Here is an 18836-nt window from a genome sequence, read left to right on the forward strand (position 1 = left end):
TGAGAAGCAAGAGCGTTCAATTTTGTTCGAAACGATTCGTTCCGTTAATATCGATCGAATCGATCATTTTACGTTCCAATAAATCTTTGAAAGTTCGTGGAAAATGTAAAACCCGATTTTTCTTTTTTTTCAATTGCAACGATGAACACTGAGAAGCAAGAGCGTTCAATTTTGTTCGTTGCAGGAATTTTTGTTGGCTATCGATGTAACGTCTAGCGGGACGCCAGAGGAAAAACTGAAATGGGCTTTCCGTATGTACGATGTCGATGGAAACGGTGTCATTGACATTCAAGAAATGACCAAGATCGTTCAGGTATTATATTTCGTAATTAACACGCACACTCTCTTTTTCATACAAATTTCACATCCTTCTTTCATCACGATTAGAAGATGATTTATTATAAGAATTGTTTGAAAAGAGAAAGAATCGTCGATTTCATCCCTCCTCTCGTTCCTTCTCGCAACGAATCGAAGACTTTTTTTTAATATAAAACGAATGTATTGGGTTGGCAACTAAGTAATTGCGGATTTCAGTTGAAGTTGATGACGACCTAATCAAAGCGATAATCGATTCGGATCGTCACAGTACAACTCGTGAGATTGCAGAAAAGCTTCATGTATCGCATACATGCATTGAAAACCACTTAAAACAACTTGGCTATGTTCGAAAACTCGATACATGAGTTCCTTAGTGAACTGAAAGAAAAGCATTTAACGCGACGCGTTAACAGCTGCGATTTGCTAAAGAAACGTAATGAAAATGATCCATTTTTAAAACGACCGATAATTGGCGATGGAAAATGGGTTGTTTACAACGATATCGAGCGGAAAAGATGGTGGAGCAGGCCACGTGAACCAGCTCGAACAACGTCAAAAGCTGGTATTCGTCGAAAGAAGGTTTTGTTATCAGTTTGGTAGGATTACAAAGGAATTGTCTATTTTGAACTCTTACTATCCAACCGAACGATCAATTCTGTCGTCTACATCGAACAACTAACGAAATTAAACAATGCGGTTGAAGAAAAGCGGCCCGAATTGACAAATCGAAAAGGTGTTGTATTCCATCGTGACGATGCAAGGCCACACGCATCTTTGGTCACTCGGCAAAAATTATTGGAGCTTGGTTGGGATGTTTTGCCACATCCACCATATAGTCCTGACCTTGCACCATCCGATTACTTTTTCTTTCGATCTTTACAAAACTCCTCGAATGGTAAAAATTTCAATAACGATGATGATATCAAATCGTACCTGATCCAGTTTTTTGCTAATAAAAACCACAAGTTTTACGAACGTGGGATTACGATGCTGTCTGAAAGATGGCAAAAGGTCATTGATCGAAATGGGCAACGCATTACGGAATAAAGTTATTTAGTTCCACGAAAAAATTGTCTTTGATTTTCTAAAAAAAATCCGCAATTACTTAGTTGCCAACCCAATATATAGATTCGAAGATTCTCGATATCGAGAATGGTATTTTAGATTGGAATTTTATTTAATTGGAAGATAAACCGATTCGAGCAAAATTTCTCGTCTCTTCCTCCAATTTGAATATCATTTTTCGAAACTCGATTTCCTTCTAAAAGAACGGCCCCCTAATTGGCTCACAATTAACGAATTATCCGCACGCATCCAGACGTCTAGACGTCTGGATTCCCCGAGGATTCGATCGATCGTTACGTAAGATACCAAGTTCCGAGCATAAAAGTTGGAGGAATAATCGAAAACGATGAATCGGATCGAAATTGTACATCGACGAAAATATTCGAAGCGTTCGTCGAACAAAATATTATTATAATAAAATATAAAAACTAGATATCGACAGAAAGAATGAGACGAGGAGAGTTATTGAAAAATTAAATATTTTTTTAAATATATATTACGAATAAAAGGAGAGAAAGAACAGAGATGATTCTGATCTTCGAAACGAGGATGACGAGGAAAGAAATATTTCTATGAAATGGTTCGTGAAAGGCTGGCTCGGATGGATGACTTGGAAAAAGAAGGTTTCATCCACTTTACTACAATTAACCTTCGATATAACTCGATCGATCCAGAAACAGGAGCAAATACTCGATTGAATGGAAAGTAAGCGGAGAGCACTCGGAATGCGATTACAACGCGATGACGGAATCCTGAGAGAAAAATGGATGGATGGAAGAAACGAAGGAAGGGAAGAAGTCGTTTCGCTCCACTTCTTCTATATACGATTCGAATATCGTACGAATTTTAATATTTCTTCCAGCGAACAAATCCAACTTTTATCTTTCCATAAAAAAAAGTCATCTTGGTTTCCAACTGTTTTAAAAATTCATTTCGTCGCCGAGAAAAATGGCCATCATTTTTTTCCACCATTTAAAAAACTTTATCGCCAAAGTTCGAAGAACGAAAAATTTTGCTCGAACGATACCAGATACAGATTCGAAATTAATCAAGTTTTCTTTGAAAAATTCTACAAATACTTACAATTAACTAACGCGTTTCAATGTTAAAAAATATATAAATATACGTAAATCAACGTTAAAGGGAATAAAGTTTCGATGGAAAAATTCGAATCGAGTGAAAACGAAATCTGTAATACGATATCGTTTCTCGATTATTTCATCTTTTCTCGAATCGGATACAATAGGTTAAACGAAACGGAGAAAGAATAAATAAAAGAAGAATAATTTGTATTTAAAATTCGATTCAAATAAATCGTGAAAACTCGTATAGAAACAGAATAGAATGGAATTCTAATATTTTTCATTTCGAGCGGAAATCGAAAGGATAAAATCGAGTAAAAGCGAGAAAAGTTGCAAAATCGATCGATGGACGAAAGTGGAACAACGAAGATTAGAAAAGAAAAGAAAAGAAAAGGATGATCGATCGTTGCGTGAGAAACATCTTGTCAAATAATACGAAATGTTTTCTGTTTGTAGGCAATATACGACATGCTCGGTGCATGCTCGAGCAACAGACCGGCAGATAGCGCGGAAGAAAGAGCGAAGAACATCTTCGCGAGAATGGACGAAAATAATGACGGTCAACTTACCGAGGAGGAATTTTTGAAAGGTTGCCTTCAAGACGAGGAACTTTCAAAAATGCTGGCCCCTTAATTTCCTCTCTCTCTCTCTCTCTCTTGTCTCGGATAATCGATGATCGATTGATGATCGACTCACCGAATGAAAGAAACAAATCTATCCTTCGTGCCGATCGTTCTCTATATTATCGAACGTCGATAACGTCGGTGCGAGGGAGAAAAAAATGGAGGGAAAATCGGTGTTTTTTCTTCACGGTCCAATTTCGAACTCGAGTCGGCAAATTTCCCTCCCCTCCCCTCCCAACAGACAATCCATCCGATTTCTAACCGAACTCGTTCACCCTCGGGAAAATTATTAAACGGCGAAGAAAGAAGACGAGTGTGTAGAGTTTTATTATTCTAGAATCGGATCGAGTTTGAAGTTCGACCGATGCTTCTCCGCACCAAGTACCTAAAAAAAAAATTGACGTTTCAGGTTAGAAACGTTGACGGTTAGATTTATAACGTTTTTCTCTCTCTCTCTCTTTCTTCTCTTTCTCTCTTTTCAAAGATCGAAACAAGCGAGACAGTTTGACTCTCCCCTTTAAATTCGAACAACGACGAAGAAAAAGTTAGCTAGGATATTTGGCGAGAGTGATGGTGACACACAACGAAAATCGCGAGAGGGTAGTGTCGAAGTAAATAGGACAAATCGATTTTCGATCGAGGGATGCAGTTTTGTATATTGCACGATATATACGTTTTACATTGAAAAAGAAAGGAAGGTACGTCATATTAACGTATTGATTAATCGACGATGAATTATCGTTTTCATTCGGAAATATTCATCCCCCGTTCATTCCCCGTTGAACGAGAAGATAGAAGACGATATTCACACGAGTGGTTTGACAAAATGGGTTGAACGAATATATAAGGAGATTCGTAGCTTCGCTTTTTACTTATATGTACAGCCGTTCGATGGACGGACCAAAAGTGCCTAAAGTTCGGCATCCCGACGAAACGTATGATGAACGTGAAGGCAGGTCGATGTACACGGACGGATCACGTAATTAAATAGCAATGACCTAATAATAATAATAATAATAATTCGATTCGAAACAAATTCGACATCGCATACGTTACGGTATAAAAATTCCGTGTATCGAAAATACGATGCGTCTTTTTTTTTTTTTTTTTTTTTTTACGTTTTCTTACCCGTCGAAAAATTCGTAGACCTGTGCACACCGAACTCGTTCAAACAGATATATAAATCGTCCTAAATCGTGTAAGGGAAGATATTTCAAATTTCACGTCTACGATGACTTAATTTTACACCGATCGTTTCCTCGTTTTCCAACTTTCTATCTAACCGGTGTAAATAAAATGTGTATCTATGAACCGAGCTTAAAACGCGATATTTTACGACGCGAATCGTATCATTCAAACGCTTCGATCGCTTTCGTAGAATTTTTCGTAATTAATTAATTAATTAATTAATACGATAACAAAGCTTTTTCCCCCCCTTTCATCCAACAATTCTGCCGAATATTTTGTATTTCGAGGAATTTCGTCCTTTGTATGTCCTATTATATAATCAGCCTAAATATGCATTTAATATATATACATATATATATATATATTTTTAATTTTTCTGAAACTTTAAATTCGTATTCTAATTCAATTTTTATTGACGTATGTATAATTTCCCATATATATGTATATAGCGCGGTGAACGTGTATGCAACACTCATATACATCGCCTAAAACTAGAACTCGAAACTTTTTCCGTTGTTTTTAGCGATAAAAAAAGAAGAAAGTATTATCGATTCGTTCGAACACCACGAAAATAAAAGTATTATAAAAATACGAATTTTACGTTTTTTTTTTTTTTTTTCATATTTAAAAATCGTATCGAGAATTAAATTTATCATCGGAAGGAAAATGTAAGTTCGTTCGAACAGAAGAAAAAAAAAATTGTGATTAAAAATGTCAAGAAGCGAAAAAAATTCGTAAAAGTGTTTGGGAGAGAAATGGACGGCACGATGTTTATTTACCTTCGCAAAGCGGTAATTATTCTATCGATTTTCTCTTCGAAGAAACGTTGGGTTCTAGTCTTGGGTGATGCACGCATACTATACCTAATTACGTGTAGTATATGTTAGCAGCGTAGTATGGAACGATTCGCGGTATACGTACAACTGAGAAGATAAACGTACGAAGTCGTACGAAGAATCGACTTGGAATGTCCTTTTATCTGTCTGCCTCGAACATCAACAATACACGGTACGCATCGATACGATAATTATAGAAAATTCGAACGGTTCGAACGTGTGAAAATACAATCAAATACAATCAACATTTTGGTGTCGTTTCACCATACGTTGATCCATAACTCCACAACAACGACACTTATATATATATATATATATATATATATATACATGAATTTCACGCAACAATTAAGCTAGCATTGTATATGCGTGCAATATAATATATCTATTACGAAGAATATTTAACGTTATCGCGTAATATACGCATCAAAAGTCACGCTCCTTAAATTATTTAGGGTAGTAACGAGATTGTATTTCAAATCCATAGTAAGTTTAACAAAATATCGAATAAATAAACGGGAAAAAAAAAAGGAAAAAAAATGAAAAATAGGGCAACCGTGTTGCCCCCATTAAAAAGTCGTATTAATTATGATTTAAGCTCAGAGCGCATCTGTGTGTGTGTAGCGATATATATTAATCCGAAGCTGGTGAAAAAGTGATAGAAAATTCTAGAATTTGTAACGTGTCTCTCTCTCTCTCTTCTCTCTCTCTCCGCAATAAGGAAACATAAAAGCAAGATAATCAATTTTAAAAATTTCTCATACAGGTAGCTGATCGACAAGCATGCGATTCACCGCTTTTCTTTCTCTTTTTTAACATCGTACGTATAATAATAATAATAATAATAAAAAAGAAAAATCGCACAAGATGATAATATATATTGGGTCGATCGTTTAACGAACGTATGAAAAACGTCGTTATTTCCAATGGAATGAAAAACGTGTATACACCACACACACACACACACACACACACACACACACACATATATCGTCGATTTAAAACGGACGTTTTATTTATTCTCGTCTCTCTCTCTCTCTCTCTCTCTCTCTCTCTCTCTCTCTCTCTCTCTGTTGTCTTTTTTTCTCTCGACATCAGCAGCACGGTTAATAGGTTAATAGGTTGAATTATTGGTAAAAATTAATAATAATAAGGGGATTAAAAATTTTTCATCCGAATTTACGATAAACATACTTTACCTAATCTTTTAATCTCTTTTCAACTCGATCACCGTAATAATTTCAAATTTGTATATTTATTTAATCGTTATCGATTTAAGAGACTCGAATTCGCAAGATTAGATTTATATAATATTTATACATATATTATAACGAGATAAATGTATTATTCCGCGATCGAAAGGATTAAAGTATTCTTTTTTAGCTCCATTCGTTTACGCGTCTATCTATCTGTCTGTCTATTTTTCTAGTTTGATGATTTTCGATTTTTCGCTCAATATATATATATACATATACATATACATATATATATGTATATCTACACGCAATTTCGCGTTAAATAAAATGAACGCAACGATAGAGAGAACAATAATAATATTTTATAACGAAACGTATTTTCTGAGAATTAACGAGTAAAAGATAAAACGAAGGAAAATACAATTTTCTATTCGTTTTATTAGTAGACGCATTAGTTTCTATTCCTTCTTCTTTCTTCTATAAATTTTTTTAAAAGCAAATTTAGCATTCTCTCTACCTTTTTTTTTTTAATAACAATAATATTTTTAATTTTTGATGTTGAAATTATTTTATTTTTACCAATTTTTTTTATTTTATTAATCGCTACACTAATTTTAGAATGAATAAATAATTATTTAAATTGATTATTTTAATTAAATAATTACAATAACAATTACTAAAATAATATAAGGATTTTATAAAATCAATATTTAAGTCGAAATTAAATGTAAATAATTACTTCTTATATTTAAATTATTAATTATTATTATTATTTAAAAATTAAACTTAATGAAATTTAATTATAAAAATATAATTATTAATAATTATTTAAATTAGTTAAGGCTAATTAATTAGCAATTTATTGTTAATAAATCATTTGGATTCTATTAGTCCTAACTAAGAACTATTTATTTAAAAAAATTTTAAAAATTTTCATTAATATTTTCAATATTACGCTCTCAAATATAAGCTATTTAAATTTTAAATTAAACTAAAAATTTATTATATAAATTAATAAATAAATTATACAAATTAAAATCGTTAAATAAATATTAAATTTTCTTGACAAAATTTCAATAATTGACTTCTCTTCACAAGACATAAATTTCATAAGTAAATATTGTTATAATAATTTTTTTATAAATTTTAATTTTATAAATTAAATTTATAAACAAAAATGTCATTTTTAAATATCCAATTTTATTATCTTATAAAATCAATTTATAAAAATTATATCCCTACTAATTATTCCTACTGTAATTATTTTAAATACTATTATAACTTATAAATTAAAAGATATTTAAGAAAAAGTGCACATGTTCTATAGAAAGGAAAAGAATATATATGTATATGTATATTTATGAATATATACTGTAGGATGAATATCTTTTAGATCGATCTCGATTAGAAACGATTAATAATAATTTTTTCCCTCTCGAGAGAGAAAAATTGCCGAGAAAAGATGGTTGAAATTCCACGAATTTATATACAAATCACTAAGGGTAAGGAAATAGTCGTGTTTCGTTGTTGAGAGAAATTTGGAAAGAGAATTAGTTAGCGGGTTTTAGTATCCATGTACTAATGTGCAGTTCGTGCAATTAATGTAAACGGTGTATTGTCACATCGCTCGCGTATATTTATGCGTAATTATAATTATTATTACAATACGCTAGGCTAAGTAACATATCATTGCCTTTTTTCTCAAATTATTCAAAATCGAAGTTTTCTTCGTGTCTTTTTTTTTTTTTTTCGTTCGTGTACGTGCTTCCGCAATTTCGAATCAATTCGAACACGAATTTGAGAATGCAATTTCTCGATTAATCTCTCGATTGATACGATGATGGAAAAATGTGCGCGCTTTCTCATTCCACGTGCCTGCCACCACATTCCCCCCCCCCCAAAAATCTCTTCTAAATATTTAATCGAAACGAAAAATCTATGTACAACACACAAACACACACACACACACATATATTATTCACTTTCGGTACGATATAAAAGAAGAAAAAAAAAATATCAACGGCACGATGATTGATTCCCCCTTTTTTTCCATCTTTTCCTCGACGATAAACCGTATTTCCATTTTGTTTCGTATAAATCGTAATTATTCGTTCCGATGATTCGTGATAAATCATCTGAAAGAAAAAATAAATAAATAAAAAAGGAGAAAAAGAAGGAAATAAGAAAGAAAAGGATATATTTTCGTGCTACGATTATAATTTTAAATAACGTATCCACGGTTCGGATACTCTTCTCGTATTCTCTTCTGTTCGTCCCGCAACGAAATCGAAAGATGAGATACGAACGGAAACGTCGGATCCCTCTTCAAATCGAAAGTGCAGCATTGACAATCGAAATACCAAGTTTCTTCTTCTATTGAAAAAAAGAGTCAATGAATATATAGAGAGAACAATTTTATAAAGCTTAAGAACACAAGACCCAAAAGTGCATTATATATATATATTACGAGTATTACGTCTGAGTTTCCAATTTCCGAAAAAAAAAAAAGAAATCTCGCAGCGTTGAAAAATTCGAAAGTCGATATTGTTATCCTCGTAAAAAAAAGTGAATAAATGAATAAAAAAAATAAAAAGTAAATAAAAAAATATAAAAAAAAAAAGAAAAAGAACCATCCGAAATAATTCTTTTTTTTTTTTTTTTTAACAAGTTCTTTTCGTATAAAAATATATATACACGATTGTGTATACACGAAAGATATATTTTTCATAGGTATATGTTATTCAGAATCTTTTGTGCCACGATCGAGATGAAAATTGAAAAAAAATTTCTTTAAATATAAAATATTCGGTATTTTATTTTTTCAATAAATATTGTTGTAAACCGATCGATCCGCTTTGATCACGAAAAATTAATACACCGTGAAAACCTTGCCAAGCAAGGCTCAAAGATGAAAGATTAATACGCGAGCGAAATATCGAATTATCTACGCTACTTCGAAAATCTATTTTATATTTTTCTACGCCGTTCATTCTATCCTTCCTGCACGTCTTCATGCCTCCAACCTCTTCTTTAAATTAGTCATCTCTCTCTGTCTGTCTGTCTGTCTATCTCTCTATCTCTCTCTCCCCCTCCTTTTTATCGATCGATTATCCCTATTTGCCCGAAACGATGCATCGCAAACTAGCGGCGGTAAAGGAAAACAAATCGTTACAGCGAATAAGACGAATACTTTTATTCCCTCCTTGCGCTTAATCTCTTCGTATTAATCTATTTATTCGCACTTCTATTCTATTTATATATACTCGTCGCTCTTCGAAATCTATCTATCGTAAAATGCGTTGGATGAAATTATCATTAAGTAATCGAGAAAGGAACGTGCAATTATGATTTGTAAAATATTTCTTTTTTTTCTCTTTTTTATCCCTCTTCCTATATATGATTCGCGATTGATTTTCTCCCAATAATAATAGAAATTTATATAGACGTATGTGACACTGTGTAACAAAATTTTTGGCAATATCTTTATACTTACACTTTTTTACAAAACAACTTTCGTACAATCCATGTTTAATCCTATCGTATATATATATATGGAGATGTAAAGAGAGACGATCCAATAAGGGAATAAAATAAAAACGAAATACGGAAAACTCGGTGAAAGACGAATTCGTTTTATGAAAATGTATTCGTATAAAATTCTCCTCGAAGAAAAAAATTCCTTATCGAAATTGTGAATGATACTCGTTCAATTTTCTTTCATCTTTAATCATAACGAAATTAATATATTATTTAAAGCATAAATTTTATTCTTTTGGGAACAAAAGTTGTTTGAAATTTTTATCAAATTTCCTTAATAAACAAACGAATATTATTTCAACTTTGTAAAATTTATTGGAATTTTTATTAATTATAATTGCAATATAAAAGTAAGGAATTATTATTATTTCTATTTTCGGTCTTTAATTGTACCGAGTTGCACATAGTACTGTAATCTAGAAAATCAAATTGCTGATTTTTTATAAGAAAAAAAAAATATATATATATAAATTTTATCTTTAAATTATCATTATTTATATTGTCCTAATGATTAAGCAAAATGTCAATATTCGAAAGTATTTTATCCACGTACAGATGTCAAAAAAGTATAAATTAAATTTTGACTAATTTTATCGATGATCTGATATTATTAAATAATTATCGGATTTTTTTATTTTTATCTTCCATTTCTTTGCTTCTTTTTTTTTTCTTTACATTAAGTTACGATATTGTAAAAAATATCAGATTGCAAAAACTTATCGTCAAACACGATACAGTTTCGGACTATTTGATAAATTGTAAATCGTTGTAATTATATATTGTGTTTATATATCCTTAATATATGAACGATATCGAATAAAATATACAAATAAAATAAAAATAAAGAGACAAAAAAAACGAGAAGAAGAACGAAAGGAAAGTTCGCTTAAAAAAAAAACAAATATGCGTAATATTTAAATAATACGTTAATTTCGCAATTTCATTGTACAATTTCGTTCCAATGTATCATTTAGCATTTAAACAATTAGAAAAAGAAACATTATTGTATTCTTCGATGGTGAATATAAAAAGGATATGAAGAAGATACAAAAGAAGATGTATAATTATATCTATTTATTTATTTGTAACGATTCGTGATGATCGTTTCTTTTTTTTTTTTTTTTTTCAATTATCGTATTATTGTCGAAGTATTCGATCGAAAGAAAAGAAAAAAAATGTAATCGTCTTATCAAAAATAAAATCTTTTATTATTTGCGCAATTTTCAAAAAGCATATTATATCGAAATATTTATCGAAGACGTATAATAAATATTTACATGTATGTACTCGTGACGGAATATACTGCCGATTGATTATTGATTATCTCTGATTTCGAAAACAACACTTGGAAACACTCGTTTCGACATTTTAGCAAAAAAAAAAAAAAAAAAAAAACTATTATTAGCGCATAGGATCGATCTCTAGGACCATTATTAGTCTTGTATTTAAAAAAAAAAAAAAATATATAGTATTTCTATACATATGTGTATATACACATATGTATAGAAATCTGAGATTAATAGATCGATAAATAAGATCGAGATATTATAATTTGTGTGAATATAGATGATAATTGAGACGTAAGAAGAAAAAAAAAGAAAAAAAAGGAAAAAAAAAATCTTTTTCTTATTCTTTCTCTAATCTTCTAATCTGGTGCTAATGCTGAGATAATAGTACATACCTTAATGCTACTTTTGTATCTACTTTCCCTTTTCATCTTCAAAACTTAATAATATGATTAAGAAACGATATGTAAAAATATCTTATGTGTCGTATTATTATATAAATTATTAGTTTGTAAAACGATTAGTTTAATGTTGTTCTACAAATAAAATTGTTTAGAATAATAATTTCTCAAACTTCCCACACTATTTAACCAAATCAATCAAAAACATAATCTAATCTAATCGTGTTAAGAAGAAATTTATTTTCTTATAATAAGTAATTGATATTAAAATACCTTTAAGAAAGATTAAACGCATTCCAATATGTACATATATATATATATTTATATTTATTTGATTTATGTAATTTAAGTAGTGACCAAGATTACAATTACAATAATTGTCTGATATTTTTCTAATATTTTCTTCTTTTTATTTAATTTTCGATAAAAAAAAATGAATGAAAATATTTCGATGAAGAAATATTATAAACAACACACGTTTAAAAGTAGTAATAGTGCGAACTTTTCATAAGAAAAATTTAAGATTAACTTTCTCAAATAATCAGTATATTTGCACACACGAATTTACAAATTTTTCCATAGTTTATTTCACTTTTCACGTTTAATTCTCTCTCAGTCTCTTAACAATCATGTGATTAAAAATATGGTACAGAACAAAAATAAGGTGCAAAAGAAAATAAGTGAAAAAATATTAGTCTGTCATAATGATTTTAATTTTCAATTCCCTATTTAACGTTCAATATTGTCTATTTTATATAGAATATAACTTTAATAAACGTGTTCCATTTTCGAAAAACGCATTGTAGCATACATTTACATTAGCATCTACATTATTCGAATATGTCATATTATTCGTTCATTTATCAACATTATATATTAAGAAGAATAAGGAATAATATTTAAACGAATCGAATTTTTCTCTTACGTATGTTTACATTATTCTTAATCACTCCATCCTTATTATTCAATTTACAAATTAGCGTTGTAATAGTTGCGTTTAATGTAATTAAAAAAAAAATATGAAAAAGAAAAAAAAATAAGAATCACTTTTCTATATGTATAATATTTACATGTAACATTTATTAATGTATAAACGTTATTATGAATTTTTACGTAAAAAAACGTTTAGTCGTAAGTCGTAGCGGATGTAATTAACATCGATAATGATTAATTTCACGATTTGAAGGAAAAGTGGGACGAGACAATATATATTTCTCTAATTAAATCTAAGTTTTTAAAATCGTTGTTATTCGTCTTTTCTTTTTTTAATTATATTTCATTTTAAGATTTCACCTAAAATAACTGGAATGCAATAATCGTGAGTTTTATAAACGAAATTTTATTATTCAAGATTGATCGACCCACTTTTCTTTGAAATCTTGAATAGAGATATAAAAAGAATATCTTGTGTATCTTACATATTTCAAAGTTTGTTTTTAATTATTTTGTTCATCCTTGACATTGTCCAATCACTTTCATCTTTTTTCCAACTTCAACTAGGATAATAAAAGATAAAGAAAGTGCATGTATATATAAAAATTCGAAATCATTATCGCGATGATCTATTAATTTGTTAATTAATTAATTTGTATCAACATTAAAAATATACCTGTTTCGTAATATGTTTGTGCATAAAGATGTAGAACGTACTAATATACGTATTAAAAATTAATACTTACTCGCGTCACGCGATCCATTCGTCATGAAAAACTATTTGTTCAGTGGATTATCGATGATGTACGAATTATTTTCTAGCCGCTGTTTCGCTCTGCCCGGCCTATCTTTAATTCATTGAACAATCTGATAATTAGATAAATCGATTTTTTATTTTTCGAACAATAAAGAAAACGTAACGATAGATATATTTTTTTTATTACGAAAAAGAGTTTCGATAATAATTTACAACAATTGACACGTTTCTTTTAATCTATTTCTTTTCTTCAATTCTTCCAGCATTCGAAAAATCACTTTTTCTCTTCCTCTTATTCGATATTTCATATAACGATTTAACAATAATTATCGAGTATAATATGCGCTTGCTTGTTACATTGACACGATACTTATTATTATAAAGCGAGAAATTATAGGTAATGCGAACGATATACACGAAGGAGAAAACTAATATTAATAAACCAAACTCTGCTCTAAATGTATTATCCAAATGTTGTTATTATTATTGTAATCATAATACTCGTCTTCATCGTTGTTATTGTTATCATCATTATCATTGCTATTATTAATCAAAACTTTCATCTATGATTTTTTCCATCATTATCGATATTTTGTAACAATGCGAACGTGAACGATGCGAAAAACATTTGTAACGATTCGAAAGAAGCGCACGCATTTGCATTCAATTATTCATCTTCCGGATCGATGAAGGATCGATAATTGGCGCTCTCTCTCTCTCTCTCTCTCGCGAATGCGTGCGTCGTGTAAATACGTGAGCGTGCGAGCTTTCATCTTTTCCTAAAGAAGAGAAAAAAAAAAAGAAAAAAAGCACGAAAAGACCGGTTTCCGCTAAATATCATTTAATTCCGTAAAAAAGGAAATAAATAAGAAAGATTTACATAAATTTTTTCGTTACAGGCGTGTCTGGTGGAAATTGCCAGCCACGAAGTGCTGTTTAATTAAAACGGCACCGTTAGAATAGTAAACTAGTTAGTTGCTTATTTATCTACTAATCGAATACTGTCCGAGAGCCTCACCTCAGGATTTTATAATAAAAAAGGGGGAACGGCCATGGGGAAACAGAATAGCAAGCTGAAACCGGAAGTGTTAGAGGATCTCAAGCAGAATACAGAATTTTCAGGTAAATTTTCAACAAATCTCTTATCGAGTCTCGATTGAATAAATTATTCGAAAGCTAACGAAATTATTAAAATCAGTCTCCCTTTTTCTTTTTCCTTCCCTACCCCCAAGTTTCTTCTTTTAATACGTTTGTTTAAAGATGCCGAAATTCAAGAATGGTACAAAGGCTTCCTAAAGGATTGTCCGAGCGGTCATCTGAGCGTAGAAGAGTTCAAAAAGATATACGGAAATTTCTTCCCTTACGGTGATGCTTCCAAGGTAAAAAAATTAATTATTTCGTTTATAGAAAATTCATTCGATCAAAATAATTTTATCCACGTCTCCAATTTCCATTTCTATCAATCGAAATGATTCTTAACAACGAAACGGATATTTTCGATACGCGGGAATATTACTTGCATTGTAATGATAAATAACGAAACTTGAGATTATTTCGATTATTATTCACGGATGTGTAATAGTTTGCAGAGCACGTGTTCAGAACATTCGATGCGAACGGGGATGGAACAATCGACTTTCGAGAATTTTTATGCGCCCTCAGCGTAACGTCTCGCGGTAAACTGGAACAAAAATTGAAATGGGCCTTCAGCATGTACGATCTCGATGGTAACGGTTATATCTCGCGGCAAGAAATGCTGGAAATAGTGACGGTAAGAATAATCAAGATTAAGGATTCTTTGTACGTGGTAATTATAGAAAAGTGAAATTTATTCCCTTTTAATATTATAAAAAAGAACATGTTTAATACAACAAATACACTAAGTTAATCGCAAAATATCTAAATTTGAATTTTTTTTCCTTTTTTTTCTATAATAAACATTATCGTTTCTTCGAATATTAATTTTTTGAAAATTTTCCATATAATTACCATCGAAACGAGCGAAGAATTTTCAAAAATTTAAATATTTAACGAGTGTGAGAAACGCTCGATTTGTTATTTATTCCCCAGGCGATCTACAAAATGGTCGGTTCCGTGATGAAGATGCCGGAGGACGAGTCGACGCCGGAAAAAAGGACCGACAAGATATTCCGGCAAATGGACAAAAACAAGGACGGGAAATTGTCGCTCGACGAATTTATAGAAGGAGCAAAAAGTGATCCGTCTATCGTGCGACTGTTGCAGTGCGATCCTAGTGCACAAGCTCAGTGAGGCCCTGGGCTGTTATTACGCAAGTATTACTGTGTCATCTATATACGTGTGTACGACTATGTCGGGACCCGGCCCGATAATCTTCGGACAGAAACGATTAAAAATTTATCACGATATAATTTCTCAAAACTTTTTCTTTCCGTTTTCTTTTCTCCTTCTTTCACACACTTCTACGTGTGGAATAAAAAAAAAAATATCTTTATGAACGTTTAATCGTTTCTGAAAAATATAAGACAGAGGATTAATCTGTAAATTGGGCCGGTACCCGAATAAGTCCAGGGTCTCCGGGCCCATGGCGCTTGCGCATACCGCAAGCTAGTCTAAAAGACTAGTCCAGTCGCTCCGTCTCGTAAACGGATCGGTTTTAACACAAATTCTCTCTGCTGCGTACGAACGAACGACTGAAAATTATGCGACACAGCTCGATACGTCCACAATTGTTGAATTCTCTTGTATATTTTCTCGATGATTATATCACTCGTAGTTCAATTATCAATTATTTCTGACCGTTAATTTCTTTTCAATTTTTCTAAATTATATCGTTTTTTGAATTAATCTATCGAGCAGTCGTCCCCTTTATCATCGTCAGTCTCCGTCATATGCAGCTCACAAGGGTAAATTATTAATTTTTAAACGTGTTACACCATGTTTGTAAGCTATTTGCAAAAATATATTTTATATCCAACACGTACGATAATAACAAGGTTCGTCATTTTTAGCGGATACGTCGTTTTTGATTTTTCAGTACACGTACATTGTACATCTAAACTATTCGTTATGGAAAAGACTTATTTGCGAGGTACCGTGATTATATATTAGCAACGAATAATAATAAAAACAGTTAACGGTCATCGAAATAACAAAGGTCATTGGATGAAATATTGATTTTTATCGGTTTCTAATCAAATAAATCATTTTGAGAGTCAGCTTAATTTTCTTTTACATATTATATATATATATATATATATATATATATACTCGTGATATATTCTTATTAAAAAAAATATACGATGAAAGACTGCAAAAATATAATATTCAAAATCTTCAGTAAATCTTGAATAAAAATTTCTATGACCTTTGTTGCTATTGCTTTATCGATACATATATATATATATATGTTCATTTTTGATAGAAAATCCAGCTAGAGAAATAACAGTTGAAATTGTTGATTACGATCTTCTCTGTAAAAGAAGGGAGAGAAATATCAAGTTCATCGTTGCCTACTCAAAAGTAACTGAATTCATCACAGTTATTCGGATTTTCAGTTACTTTCGACAAGCTACTGAAAAATCCTATCAAGATTTCGAAGGAGAAAAATATAATAATAAATAAAAGGATGAAGAGGAAAAAGGAGTAAAAATAAGGGTGGGGGGGGAAGAGAGAGAGAGAGAAAGAATAACGCTCACGTGCATCAACAGTTTTAGAGATTTATTTTTGCGAATGCGTATCTAAGTCGCGTGTCTAAGTACGTGTGCGAACATGCGATTATGTATGCGACTAAGTATTTTCATTGTATATTTGCGCGTATGCAAAGACGAGTAGAGAGAAAAATATACGGAAAATAGCAGGAGAAAAAAAAAAAGTAATAGTAATAACAATAATAATAATAATAATAACAACAACAACAAAGAATAAGAGAAAGAATAATAATTAAATAGTTAATTCAGAAATTTATATAAAAGCGACATGAAATGACATAGATTTAAAGATGCAGAAAAGAAATTAGCGAGATAATTAAGTCTTAAAAATCTCCCACTAGCTATTGTTCAATTAGGATTAATTATATATTAATACACGTTGCATATACGTATATGTGTACGCGATATTATAAATCTGTTCATTTTTAATATGATACGTAATATACGATATACGACAATTTTCTAGTTCCTTAATTGTAATATGATCAATTGGTCGATATCGTCGATATCGTCGACGGGACATAATTTTTTAATTATAAATCGAATAAATTTGTGCGTGCAAAAGAAAATATGATTATTTATAGAAAAATACGTGGGGAAGAGATATTCGTCACGTTTGTTTCTCTTCACTTCGCTCTTCGTGCTCTTCTTTTCTTTTTATAATGTATGAATTAAAAATAATTCTCTACTTTTGATTCTTTTCGTTTTTCTCTTTTCATTTTGATCACATGATATCATTATGATTTCGCACTTGATCGTTTTTGCCAATATATATATATATATACATTGTTTTACGGAAGAGCAACATATTATTAAGATATAAATATGTGTATAAACATATGCATATACATACTTAATATATATATATATATATATTATATATAAAGAGTGTCCCACAATTAACGCAAGATTTGAATTAAACGTAAAGGAGAGTTTTTAAAATATTATTTTTAAAATATTGTTCAATAATGAAGACACGTTGTTGTGTATCGTATAACGCTCCATTTTTACTAACCTTAAACTCTCAGCTGTCAAACTGTTCTTTTTTCAGGGTTGCCAACCAATGCAAAAATGGCGGCAAATTCAAATCTTGCGTTAATTTTGGGACACTCTTTACACGTATATATATATATATATATATATACACGTACACGTCTATATGTATATGTGTATATTCATATCTATATACATATATCTGTTATACTTTCTAAGATGTACATTCATCTTGTGCTCATTAATAATTAAGGATAAAGACTACATAGATATATATCTTTTATTCGTATATATAATCACGCTGTATAAATTAAATAACCTCATTAAAGAAGTTAATATATAAGATTCTAAAATAAATTTTGAATTTTTCTCGCTATTCGGTAGGATGGAAAAAAATAGCAACATAAAAGAGAAATAATTATATAAACGTAACTTTGCCTTCTGAAATATACGAAAAAGAAAAAAAAAAAAAAAAAAAAAGAAAGAGAAGGGAAACGAAGAAAATTCTATTTAGATAAAAATAGGATCGATATTTTACATTCGATACTTGTTGACGCAAAAATATTAATTATTATACTCTTGTAACCAGGAGAAGCAATAAGCAAAAAGATAAATACGGTAAATATCGCGATTAAATTAAAGAACCGTTCTAGAAAAAAAAAAAAAAAAATCGATTATATCGAATATATAATTTTTTATAATTTCGCCCAGTATTTCATAATCATTTTTAAATAATTTTTTTATGAGAAAAATCACATAACGTGGATATTTAAATTATTATAAATCGTGTCAATTTATTGAAAAAAAAACACGAGTACTATTATAGTCATTTAATATAACGAAAAATGAATTGAAAAATGGAAGGAAGAAACATTTTATGATTATTAATTAAGAACGATATGTAGTAATTATATGTAGTAATTAAAAATTTC

General features: G+C 30.4%; 2 protein-coding genes across 8 annotated transcripts in view; both read left to right on the plus strand.

Annotated features, from left to right (window-relative positions):
* LOC726283 (neuronal calcium sensor 2) overlaps positions 1-5683 on the plus strand; it is a 29343-nt gene extending 23660 nt beyond the window's left edge. For 6 of the 7 annotated variants that reach the window (XM_026439695.1, XM_026439693.1, XM_026439694.1 and 3 more), the window contains 2 exons: positions 185-313; positions 2922-3126. In XM_026439695.1, the coding sequence (XP_026295480.1) occupies positions 185-313; positions 2922-3098 (306 nt within the window). In that variant the 3' untranslated portion in view covers positions 3099-3126. Of the gene's footprint in view, positions 1-184; positions 314-2921 lie in introns of all 7 variants that reach the window. The other variant, XM_026439692.1, reaches the window with a different exon arrangement.
* LOC408721 (neurocalcin homolog) overlaps positions 1-17606 on the plus strand; it is a 41352-nt gene extending 23746 nt beyond the window's left edge. The window contains exons 2-5 of the mRNA XM_392256.7: positions 14122-14344; positions 14483-14601; positions 14805-14993; positions 15293-17606. Of these exons, the coding sequence (XP_392256.2) occupies positions 14275-14344; positions 14483-14601; positions 14805-14993; positions 15293-15493 (579 nt within the window). The 5' untranslated portion in view covers positions 14122-14274 and the 3' untranslated portion in view covers positions 15494-17606. The remainder of the gene's footprint in view (positions 1-14121; positions 14345-14482; positions 14602-14804; positions 14994-15292) is intronic.
* The last annotated feature ends 1230 nt before the right edge of the window (positions 17607-18836 follow it).

Source organism: Apis mellifera, linkage group LG3, assembly GCF_003254395.2.
Source record: "Apis mellifera strain DH4 linkage group LG3, Amel_HAv3.1, whole genome shotgun sequence".
Classification (NCBI taxonomy): Eukaryota; Metazoa; Arthropoda; class Insecta; order Hymenoptera; family Apidae; genus Apis; species Apis mellifera.